The sequence below is a fragment of the Triticum aestivum genome, chromosome 1D, assembly GCF_018294505.1.
Source record: "Triticum aestivum cultivar Chinese Spring chromosome 1D, IWGSC CS RefSeq v2.1, whole genome shotgun sequence".
In the NCBI taxonomy this organism is placed as follows: domain Eukaryota; kingdom Viridiplantae; phylum Streptophyta; class Magnoliopsida; order Poales; family Poaceae; genus Triticum; species Triticum aestivum.
Window position 1 is genome coordinate 288726004 of NC_057796.1, and position 12644 is coordinate 288738647.

The 12644-nt window shown below is 47.5% G+C and overlaps 1 protein-coding gene across 1 annotated transcript; it reads left to right on the forward strand.

Annotated features, from left to right (window-relative positions):
* Positions 1–433: 433 nt before the first annotated feature.
* Positions 434–3857, forward strand: LOC123181523 (patellin-6). The gene is made up of 4 exons (XM_044593802.1): positions 434–1329; positions 1424–1548; positions 1650–1791; positions 3379–3857. The coding sequence occupies exons 1-4, from the start codon at positions 586–588 to the stop codon at positions 3637–3639; spliced, it is 1272 nt and encodes a 423-aa protein (XP_044449737.1). The 5' UTR covers positions 434–585; the 3' UTR covers positions 3640–3857.
* The last annotated feature ends 8787 nt before the right edge of the window (positions 3858–12644 follow it).

Below are 12644 nucleotides of genomic sequence, written 5' to 3' on the forward strand. Positions count from 1 at the left end.
TGTAAAATTTCAGATGAAATGCGACATGTACAAAAAAGACAAATTCATGGTTTCGAAGGATGAATAGTATCATGTGTTAAAAAGCATCAGATTTGTCTTTTTTTGCACAACCCTCATTTCGACGTATTTCGTCCTAAAAATTTACACACTTGTGCACTATGTCTTCATCTATCTTTGTATTTTTTTTCAGATTTTTTGAATTGTGAAAATATGAATTTTCATGAATTTTAAAATTTGCATTTGGAGGCCTTCATGGAGCTCGGTCTCCAAAAGCAATTTCCGGATAAAACTCCCTCTTTACATGTTAAAGAAACGTCACATCGCAATTCTTTTTAACAAAAGACAAATCTAGCCTACGAACTACACATACAACCTCACACTGTCCGGGTCATACTTTGTGCCGTTTCCCTATTATAAAACCCAGCAAGAGAGTCGAGCGAGTGAGCTCAGAGCAGAGCAGCGGACGCCGGCCACACCACGCTCACGCCACCATCATAACACCACTCCCACGCTCCACTCCGACTCCCGTCGCGTTCCATTTCAAAAACGCCACCTTTCGCCCCCTGCATTTCCACCAGAGCCTACATGTCTCCGACCACCGCCGCATCCCCCGCGCCGGCGCCGGCAACCGACGCGCTCCCGAAACCTTCGCCAGGGGCGAAGCGCAGCCTGATGGGGTCCCTCATCGACGCCACCGCGCTGCTCCGGGCGGCCTCCTTCAAGGAGGACTCGTACGTGGCCGCGGCGCTCCCGGCCTCGGACCTCCGCGCGCTCGCCGACCTCAGGGCGCTCCTCGCCACCCACCCGGACCAAATCTCCATCTGGGGCGTGCCGCTCAACCCGCCTAGCGACGCCCCCGCCGACGAACGCACCGACGTGGTGCTCCTCAAGTTCCTCCGCGCCAGGGACTTCCGCGTCCGCGACGCGCACGCCATGCTGCTCCGCTGCGCCGCCTGGCGGGCCGAGTTCCGCGCCGACGCCGTGCTGGACGAGGACCTCGGGTTCAAGGACCTGGAGGGCATCGTCGCCTACATGCACGGCTGGGACCGCGAGGGCCACCCCGTCTGCTACAACGCCTACGGCGTGTTCAAGGACCGGGACATGTACGACCGTGTGTTCGGCGACGGCGACCGCCTCAGCCGGTTCCTCCGGTGGCGCGTCCAGATCATGGAGCGCGGCGTGCGCTCGCTCCAGCTCCGCCCCGGCGGCGTCAACGCCATCATACAGGTCACCGACCTCAAGGACATGCCGAAGCGAGAGCTCCGCGCCGCGTCCAACCAGATACTCTCCCTCTTCCAGGACAACTACCCCGAGATGGTCGCCCGCAAGGTACCCTTCTTTTCCCTACTGCCTTAGTTCGTGTGGTTTAAGACTCGCATTTCGTCGAACACCTGCCATTTACCTCACACCGTCGCCCGAGCAGGTGTTCGTGAACGTGCCGTGGTACTTCTCCGTGCTGTTCTCGATGATCTCGCCCTTCCTCACGGAGCGCACCAAGAGCAAGTTCGTCATCGCGCGTGAGGGCAACGTCGCGGAGACGCTCTTCAAGTAAGGACGCAGCTCCAATCGATGAACTAAAGTTTTGCTTTTCCTCGTCGTCGCTCCGTCCCGAGAATGCTGACACGGCGGTTGCTCGTTTCCGTTGACAGGTTCATCCGGCCGGAGCTGGTGCCGGTGCAGTACGGCGGGCTGAGCCGCTCAAGCGAGCTGGAGAACGGGCCGCCCAAGCCGGCGTCCGAGTTCACCATCAAGGGCGGCGAGAAGGTCTTCCTAGAGATCGACGGCATTGAGGTACATCCCGTTATCCTACACGACAACGCCATGCCCCCTCTCGAAGCTCTCTGCGTCGCACAGGAGTAATTTTACGTCGCCCTACGCATACTACTAGGGTACAAATCAGCTGAAATAATAACGCACAAAAAAAGTCCTTTACAAGTGCACTATCCGTCACCTCCTCGTGCCTGTCTCCATCCGGGTTCTCGAAATCGTCTTGTGCCTAAACAATTGCGGCCGGTGTGTTCGTTACCGGGCAAGAGCACAAACGCAAGGCTTTGTTTCTTTGCTTTCGCCGTGTCCCAGGCATTTGGCTCCTAGCGCTTTGGTTCCAGCTCCTCCTCCTGGTTTTTACCTTTTCACCTCAACTGCGATCAAGAGGAGGATAGGCCATGCGTACCTACCACGGTTGGAGTAGCAAGCATCTTTCGACGAGATAGGATCCGTGGATGGATGGCAGTGCCGCATGTGGTGCGAGCGAGGCCACCCTTTCACCAATTTTGAAAAATCTCCGGCGTGGAACACTGCGAAAAGCCTTCTTGCCATGCCACCAGTGGACACTGCGTCAAGCACCACCGCAGTGGCCGATGCCGCTGCCGCTGCGACGCTGCGAGACAGGGCTGACACGGGCATGGCATGGGACGGGGCCGGTTTCCTGGGTTTCCTTGGGTTCAGACGGCTCGCTGGCTCACGCGCCTGGAAAAGCTGGGTCTAGCTAGCTGTAACGCCGGTCACACTGCGCACGCACGTCCACCGCTTCACGAGACAGCTCACTCCCGTGAAGAGTAACGTAAAATAAAATATTAATTAAAGAAGAGAACGGTGGCATGGCATGTGAGTTTCTCGGCCAGGTTTGAATGGAGTTGGCTCGTTCCGTTTCCGTTTCTTCTCGGCACCGCAACGCCTCTGCCGCGGCTTGTCCTTGTTCTCCTCGTACACGACGCACCAGACGCCGTGCTGATGTGAGAGTTTTACGGGATAAAGTAGTGGCGACGACAGCGGCCGTGCGCTCTTTTCCTAGCTTTGCTTTTGTTTACGGCTCACGCCACGGCCCGGCTCTCCACGCGCTGTCACCACTCGGCAGCTCGTCGCTGCTGGCAGCGGCGGGCGACGTGGTGAAAGCGAAAAGAGTGCGCGCTCGGTGTTTTGCTCAAGTACAGTAGTACTACTCCAAGTACGCATTAGCAGGGACTGTCAAAAAAAGATTAGGGTAAATTTGGTGGTAAAGCCTCCGCTAATCTTTGCGGATAGTAGTACAAAGCTTCTACGTTCCCCTAATCGGAGGCGTAAAACGTCGTGGCGGAAAAGGGTGGTTCGTTTTTGTTCGCTAGTGGCTAGGCTAGTGATGTCAGTGGTCAATTCTTTTCTTTCTTTTCCGGCAACAGTCGATTCTTCTCTTTAACCGCTGTAAAGAAATGGACACTGTTTTGGATTGTACGTCCAATGCTCACGTGAGCACGTGGTAGGGCCCGTGATAAGAAATTTGCTGCTGCTTCCTGAAGAACACAGGCGCGAAAAAGATAATTACTTGTATAGTGGTAAAGTAGTAATTGTACTCGTACATTTGCATGGTCATTTGAATACCGATGTGTTTTTGATTTGCAGGCCGGTGCAACAATAACGTGGGACCTGGTCGTCGGCGGCTGGGAGCTAGAGTACGGGGCGGAGTACGTGCCGGCGGCGGAGGGAGGCTACACGCTGTGCGTCGAGAGGACCAGGAAGGTCCCGGCCGCCGCCGACGAGCCCGTGCACAACGCCTTCACGGCCAAGGAGCCCGGCAAGATGGTGCTCTCCATCGACAACTCCGGCTCACGGAAGCGGAAGGTCGCCGCCTACCGCTACTTCGTGCGCAAGCCGTCGGCGTAGGCTCACCCTGCTGCTCGACTACTGTGGCCGGCGGCTTGCCGGCCGGCTGGTGCTTTGCTTTGCTCGTCTCGGAGAGGAGATTAATTTAGGTCTATTTAATTAGTGCTATAATATGATATGCATGTATTATGCCATATGTAGAATATATTGTATGAGCCGTGGGATCCTACTTGTCATCATCGTTATATAAGCTAATGAGTTAAGTTTTTTTGGGGGAAGTTTACCCTTGTCTGTTCGTATTTACAGATTGCCAATGCTTTGGATTCCTAAATTTTATACGTTTTCTTCTGAGTAGGATTTCAAGTTGGATTTTTTCCTTAACCACCTTCTAGGCCCTGTTTGGGTGTCACGCGGGCAAACCACAGAAATTCTAGAGACAGAAATGAAAACAGGAGGTAGGACCACAATTCCTTTGTTCCAAATGGCACCCAAAATATCAGACACTCCACGGACATCATATGTTGCCCGTACTTTGATTTGCCATAGGGATTAGCCGATTAGGCCTCCTCGATCGCAGGGTTTCCACAATGCACGAACATGAAAAATATAGGATGACTTGGGTTTAGTCACTTGGTGGTCTTTTTCCGCTTTCTTTTTAGGATTTCTCTTGGGCGTGTTGTGATGTTGCTTCAGCAAACTATTTTATTTTCTTTTTTGTGGGAAAACTATTTTATTTTCGGTGCAACACTTGACTTGGTTACCCGTAAAACAAAAGACTTGGTTGTTCGGACATGTTGATTGCTTTATATATATAAAACGAGAGGCGAAAGCTTGTTTCAGGACATAAATACATTATGCTACTATTGTGTTCTTTTGAATTCTATAGGATTATGTGCGCGCTAAAGTTTGTTTTACACCATGAAAAAACAAAAGGATTGTTACTAAGAGATTTGAGTGAATGGAATTTTCTTCTGAAACATAATGCAAAAGAATGCTAAGAAAATTTATATATGATTCAGTCCTACAAGTCAAACAACTTACATACGATTATTCCTTTCTAAAGATTCTATGGCTCCAACATTTATATGAAAATCCTTTGACTTGGTAAATTCCATTGATTTTACAGATTCGGGATAACCAAGATGCATTTAGGAGTGTCATGTCATCTTGAATACTAGTATATGGTTGTTGATTCCAAGAGGTTAGAGTGGTTGAAAATTATCCTACGGAATCTAGTGCAAATAAATCCCTACGGATTTTTCTGGTTTGTAATTCTTCAAATCAAATAACCCATGAAAGGATTTTTTTTCTTATAAATACTATAATCCTCCAAAATTACGTTAGAGGCCTTCAAATCAAAGAGGATAATTTCTCTTTGATTAAAAACCCAAAATATTAAGTGTATACTATCAAGAGTTTCACTATGTGTCAATTTGTCTTGTATTACTTGTAGATATCCTTTCTCAAAAATAGAAGAAAAAAAAAAGATCATAGATATCCATCCTAAATGGCCTCCGCCTCCCCTCCCGATCTAGATCTCTCTCTTTCTCTCCGCCTCCGCCTCCCCTCCCCTCTGCCTCCCCTCCCGCCACCGCCGGATCCCGGCTGGGCAAAGCCCGTGAGGGGGGATGATGGCGGTGGCGGAGCGTCCCTTCGTCGCGACTTGGAGGCGTGGCTGTGACGGTTGATCTTGAGCGGGCGCCTCGGGATGTCGTATGTGTGGCCATGGCACCGGTCACACAGTGATGTGACCTCCTCTACCTTTGGATGTCTTCATCGTCGCCCAAAGGGATCTGATTGGTGGGTGTTGCCTCGCGGTGGCTTCCCAGCGGCGGATCAAGTGGAGGAGGAGATTGTGGCCTAGCTGCTGAAGTGGGTGAGGTCCGAAGATGTGTCTCGGTCATGTCTACATAGTTCTCGAACCCGTAGGGTCCGCACGCTTAACGTTCGATGACGATTCGTATTATGGGTTTATATGATTTGATGTACTGAAGGTTTTTCGGAGTCCCGGATGAGATCACGGACGTGACGAAGAGTCTCGGAATGGTCGAGACATAAAGATTCATATATTGGAAGGTTACATTCGGACACCGGAATGGTTCGGGTCGTTTCGGATAAGTTTCAGAGTACCGGGGGTTACCGGAACCCCACCCCCCGGAAGTTATTGGGCCTCATGGGCCTAGTGGTGGAAGAGAGGAGGCAGGCCAAGGTGTGGCGCGCGCCCCTCTAGCCCAAACTGAATTGGACTAGGGCTAGGGGGGCCGGCCCCCCTTTCCTTCTCTTCTCCCTCTCCTTCCTCCCTTCTCCTTGTGGAAGTAGGAAAGGGGGGGGGCGAATCCTACTTGGAGTAGGACTCCCCCCTTGGGCGCGCCTCCTCCTGGCCTGCCTGCCCCTCCCTCCTTTATATATATGGGGAGGGGGCACCCAAAGGCACAACAGACAATCTCTTAGCCGTGTGCGGTGCCCCCTCCACAGTTTTACACCTCGGTCATATCGTCGTAGTGCTTAGGCGAAGCCCTGCGCCGATAACTTCATCATCACCGTCACCAGGCCGTCGTGCTGGACGAAACTCTCCCTCGGCCTCAGCTGGATCAAGAGTTCGAGGGACGTCACCGAGCTGAATGTGTGCAGATCGCGGAGGTGCCGTGTGTTCGGTACTTGATCGGTTGGATCGCGAAGACGTTCGACTACATCAACCGTGTTACTAAACGCTTCCGCTTTCGGTCTAGAGGGTACGTGGACACACTCTCCCCGCTCATTGCTATGCTTCTCCTAGATAGATCTTGCGTGACCGTAGACATTTTTTTTTGACTTACTGATGTATTACCTTATAAGGGCTTTGTGAATAATTAATAAAATGGCTGCATGCATCGCCCAGATGCAGAGGCCGGGGGTACATCCTCCTTTTCAAAAAAAGATATCCATCCTAAATCATTACATTATAATAGTTTATAGAAAAATGTCTATTTTGACAAATCTCTTGGAAAAATGTATATTTTTCTACACTGCAATCAAACATAATTTCAATTGTCATGATTCTAAGTGGCACGACACTATGGTACTATGGTTATATATTTTTCGGTTATTTTGAAAGTTTAGTCAGATCATCGAGGCCCTTACCTGTGTGGGTGCGTGTTTATACACATCTATGTTTTTTTAGGAAAGTTTATCCGCTGTTAAATCCCAGGGCTCAACCCTAGACAGCAGGTGGAAACTATCAAGCTGGAGTACCGGAGGGGCAGATGAAATTTTGGTCGGGGCGGTGAAATGCATTGAGATCGAAATCGGCGGCTACCGAATGGGAGGGTGTTTGGTGGAGATAGGATTCTCAATGAATGGGGCACGACCGATTTAATTTTCCAAGAGCTAAAGCTATGGGCTACGACAGAAGCTAAAGGAGTTCAACAATTTATTGAGTAATCGCGTTAGGATCAGGAGTTGGAGTATGGTGGGGCTTAGGCACAGGCTTGTTGCGTCCTTCGCTTTGTAATCTCTTGTAAATATTCTCTGCCTTTTATAAAGCTAAGGTACGCCATTGCGTCCTTCCAGTTAATACAATTATAGCATGAACAACAGACAATTATCATGAACAAGGAAATACAATAATAACCATTTTATTATTGCCTCTAGGGCATATTTTCAACAAAAATAATATGGTTGTGTTAGTAACATAGGGTAGTATTATAGTAGTACAGGACAATTCTGTATAGGGTCTAGTTGAGTTTGTATGTGGCAGTAGAAGTTGATCTTCAAATGATCCGTTCTGCTCATTTTACTCATTGTGTCATTGTGTGTTGTTTGATAGTTGGGCTATAAAGCAGACATAGGCCTGCAGTACTATAGTAGAAACGGAAATTTCATATTCACGGAAACGGAAATTATGTTTTCACGTCTGTTCTGTTTTTGTATAAAATATTTCATTTTCGTTTTCATATTTTCTCTCCTTTTTCACTTTTGCTCGGGAAAAGCAGAAACTTTCCGCTCCATTTTCATATATATCCCCAGCCCACCAGGGTTCAAGTCCTGGTGCTCGCATTTATTGCCGGATTTGTCTCGGGATTTTCGGTGATGTGCCTTAATGGGAGGAAATGTTCGCGTCGATTATAACACGCCTTTAGTGACTTCGTCAATATCAAGATGATATGCCGACTCAGTCTCTCAAAGATGATCACGGGAGTAGGATGTGTGTATGTTCATACGAATGAGTGTATGCGTGTAAATATGAGCGTTTGTGTTCAAAGATATGGCGTACTACTTGATGTAAGACGAGAACCGCTCTGGCTTTGGTTACTTTGCGCGCGCTCTCAATCCGCACATCAAATATATTCAGGTGGGGGAAACTCGCCCCCCCCCCCCCCCCCCCCCCCCGCGCCCGAACATTCAAAAAAAAATAAGCATAGGAAGCCGTCACCCAGTACAGTGCCTTGACACTGTATGCGTACATACAACATACGTTACTGACAGAATATTAGACCAAGACAGGCAACAGTAGCTCAGCGTAAGCTTTTGTATGTGTACACTGCAATGGCCTTGAATCTTTGATTACTTTCTGCCGCAAAGTTAGGACTTAGATTAGCCTAAAGAGGGCCCTTGATGGCGTGGTCCAAAAGGACTCTTGCCTCACATAGCTACTAGCTGGTCCTACTACGAACACAGCTTGTCAGGTGTGCTTGGCTTGCAGCCACACCTTTGTCGCTGGTCAAGGCTTGCAGCCACTTTATCCTTTTCCGGTCTGGGGAACACTGCTAATGCTACTACAAATAAAGTTGCCTCCTCTTGTTGGTGTTAACTGTTACCCTTGCTTTGCTCTTGGACGTGGTAGAATGTAGGTGAAAAACGTGAGGGGTTTTGCTACTTTGCTTGGGATCATGCTCATCCGTTGTCTTGAGTGGAAATAGGGAGTGCCATGCTTTAGAGTTTGGGGTTTCTTGGGTGGAGTTCCCTCTGATTTGGAAGTTGCACACAATGCAAATGCTTTAGGCTAGCCATAGTGGGGTAACATAACTAGTATGATATACTTGGGACTTACAAACATGCTTACGTGACAGAAAATTAAAAAAGAGAGAGGGTCATAGTAACATAGGTAGATACCGTAACATAATAAATGTTATGCTACTATGTGTCATGCATGACAATAAATGAGACCACCTATGATACTACTTTATGATACTATGCACTATGGATGTAGTATCATACACTAGTATCATATGCATGATACTACTATATGTGACTCCCCACTATGACCAGCCTTAGGCTACTCACGGTGTCATATACTCCCTCCGCTTTATCTTTACTCGGCTTATACCATTTGTTTGAAGTCAAACTTCACAAAGTTCGACCAAATTTATATTAAAAAATATCAACATCTACAATACCAAAGCTATACAGTATAAAAAATAACTTCATGATGCATTTAATGATATTGATGTTGCATTTTGAGTAAATAAAAATGTTTTTTATCAAAAGAAAATGTAATGATATTGATTTTGTATTGTCAATATTGGTGTTCTATTTACAAAGTTGGTCAATGTTTATGAAGTCTGACTTCTGACAAATTTTATATGCAGACTAAAAAGAAATAAAAAGAATATTAGTAATAGTATTATGCATATGATGTTTGTGTATAATACTATTTTTTATAGTGAACAATATCATATGATAGTATTTTAGATTTTCTTATTGTCACACATGACACAATGTAGTATCTATACCTACTAATAAAGGGAATAAGTAATTTTGGTCCGTCATGCTATTTTGCAGAAAACTCCATGATGTTTTTGGTAATCAACCCACAGTCCAGTTTTAAGTTGAATTTTTGTTTATCAGAAAACCCCCTGATGTTCCTAGTAATCAACCTGTAGGTCAGTTTTAAGTCAAATTTTCACTTTTATAGAAAACCCCCTGATGTTTTTGGTAATCAACCCTTAGGCCAGTTTTTAGTCAAATTTTCATTTTTGCAGGAAACTTCTTGATATTTGGGTAACCTGGAGTACATACCGAATACTTTTACAAAATATCCATATCTTTTATACCCTAACTCCAATAACATGTTATATGTCGAATTTGATTATAAAAATGCGTAGAATCTGAATATAATGTTATTTTACGTGTTAACTAAAAAATACTATTTAGGGTCGCATTATCTATCTTTCTTTCATATCGGTGTTGATCCGGATTGTAAATGAACACCTTAGCAAAACCAGGATTGGAGACAAGAGAAACCATCTATAACCACGCATGCAAGCCTCGGCAGAACCTCACTGAAAAATCAGATTTATCATCTTAGGCCGGGGGAGAGACGCCTTAGGATCCAGGAAGGCGAGACGGCGACGCCTCACTGAAGATGGAATAAGGTTCTCCCCATCTAGCCCCCATTCCGGTAGTGCGTCTAGCACAGTCGGTGGCCGTGTGGAGACTCTTTTCAGCGGATCTATCTTTGGTGATTTACTTGGATCCGTTCGTGGTTCGTTTACGTTCGTTTGTCTTTAGGTTGGATCCTTCCGATCTACGCTATTCTCCATTGGCGTCGGTTGCTGTTATAGTGCGTTGGTCCTATGGGACCTTAGCACGATGACTTTCCGACCGTTTACTACAACAAATATTGTCCAGCTCAGACGAGGGAGGGATGATGATGTCGGCGTGCTTTCTGGTGTTCGTTGTACTGTCAATGATCGGAGATAAAAATATCGGGATTTTTTTTTAAAGCTGGCCGTGTCTTGTACGTGAATGATATGTTTGCCCTTGAGAAATGACGAGACAATGCACATATGTATTCGCCCCCATGCTGCTTAGACATCACAGTATGGAAATATCTTAAACAAGGGTTAATCTATACACGTGGTTGTTTTGATAATCATGAACTCTGAGAAAGCGGCCAAAATGGATTATTACCGTGACAGCTCGCAGGCATGCACGCATGCACATGGGATCGAATGATACCACCAGCTAGCTAATTAAAGTAGAATGATGCACACTCATGACATGTTTTGCATCATTGCAAAGTCCGCGATGTCCAATGGTTGATTGGCTACATCAAAGTTGGCGAAAATATAGCCTTGATCCATGTACTGTATATGATCTTTCAAGCTCTAGTTTGGCGCAGGTTGGAGTGGGCGTGGGCCATTGACAGCCCAAAATCTTGCTTAATTTTCTGTGCAACAACTGAAAGCATTTCGATGCTTTTGCTTCAAAAGATGCGTCCACTCAGTCCATTTCCATTACTTGCGAGTACGGCCGTGAAGCCATGATGCCAGTGAATCAGCGGGTTCTCTTCAAAATTTGTGATGAAGATACTATTGTGTACTTTTTTAAGTTCAATATTTATCTAGAATCATCCTTAACTCTGTTTTTATTACAAATTTTTTATTTTACTTCAAACACGATAATTCAAAAACTGATAATGCCCTGAAATGTGTAGAATCAAAACCGTAGTGGCCAACTAAAAAAATAAAAATAGAACTAGAATAATACCCGTGAGTTGAACGGGATATAAATATTCTAGTACGTTAGCTTGTGATTTACGTGTCAATAATAATACGATTGTGTAAATAAATGTTCATCAAATTCTAACCATGAATTACCTTATATTTTAATTAGAAGTTTGGTAAGTAAATTAAATTAAAATTAATTTAGAAAATAAGCAAATTAAGGTGATCGATTATTATATACATGAAAGGTTGGACGAAGGAGTGGTGAAAAGAAAGGTGAATTAAGAATTTTACGTTCTTTCTAAGTAGAAGAGATTAACGTGAAATGCTTGAGAACTTTCATGATCCAAGGCCACGAGAAGGAGAATATCATGTATACAAATTCTAGCAATGGACGCGTGCGTGTGACAGCGTGAGTAGGCCATGCCCGTGAGATCAGTTAAGCAGAGGCCAAGAAGGTGGTGATCAGCGGTCAGGGATCACGAGCGGCTTTTCCAATTATTAATTGCACACCTTAGAGAGAAAAACATCACTCCGAAATTGGTGCTGATTTCGTTCCCTTTTCTTCTTCTTTCCTCCGAAATTGGCGATGATGCTTTTCTGGGCAAGGCAATGTGATACTCTCTGAGTGAGGCCATCTTCATCGCGCGACCCCAGACGGACGTCCGTTTTGCCCGGATTTTGTTCCTTTGGGGCGCCGATGGGTTCGCCCATGTCCGTCTCTGTCCGTTGGATCCTGCGTGCGCCCACCGCGCGGCCGCACCCCAAATTACGTCCGCGTTGGACATGATTTAAAAAACAGAAAAACATAAATAAAATGACTTTAAAAAGTAAATAAGCGCAATTTAATAAACTTAAAACTTAGTTAGGGGGTCACGGCCACAAAACGGCCCAGTTTCACGTCGAACATGACATAATTAATAAACATAAAAAGGAAAATAAAAAAACGGCCGTCGCCAGCGCGCTCCTGCCCGTGCCAGTCGATGCCGTCGCCGTCGCCGTCTTCAGTGGCCGCCGGCGTTGTCGTCGTTGCTGACGAGGTCCACGTAGGCCGGCGGCGTCCAGAGGTGGGCCGGCGGTGCGTGGTAGACGGGGGCGGGCTGGACGGCGGGAGGTGCCTGCACGACCTCCTCCCGTGGCGACGCCTCCCGCTCCGGTGACCGCGACGGAGTGGCGCACCAGTTCACGCCGACGGCGGCGGCCATCTCCGGAGCAGTGCAGGACCAGCCCCACCCCTGGCCCACCAGACCCGGGTGGAACGCGGCCACCGGCTCCTCCTCCATCGCCTCCTCCCTCCTCTCCTCCTCCTTGACGGCCACCATTTGTAGCTCGGGGAAGGCGACGTCGCCGGCGGCAGAGAGTGCCATCGCCTCCTCCAAGCCGTCCTATTGGCGCTCGTCGTTGGTGTACATGGAGTCGTCCATGACACGCTGCACAAGCCGAGCCTCCTCTGCTGTCATGCGAGGAGGTGGAGGTGGTGACGGAGACGGGGAAGGCGACGGCGTGGGCGTGAGTATGACGCGCGGCCGCCGCGGCCCTGACACCGTGCCGGCCAAGGATGACGCGCGGCACGTGTCGTGCTCGTTCCGGAGCCACGTGTCCCAGAGGTCGGCATCTGGGGCATACCTGTCGTCGTAG

Bases quoted from the DNA above. Each gene is read 5' to 3' on its own strand.
- LOC123181523 (XM_044593802.1), top strand. From the start codon at position 586: ATGTCTCCGACCACCGCCGCATCCCCCGCGCCGGCGCCGGCAACCGAC. The intron at 1,549-1,649 runs GTAAGGACGCAG...TTCCGTTGACAG, and splicing joins GTCGCGGAGACGCTCTTCAA to GTTCATCCGGCCGGAGCTGG. The intron at 1,792-3,378 runs GTACATCCCGTT...TTTGATTTGCAG, and splicing joins TAGAGATCGACGGCATTGAG to GCCGGTGCAACAATAACGTG.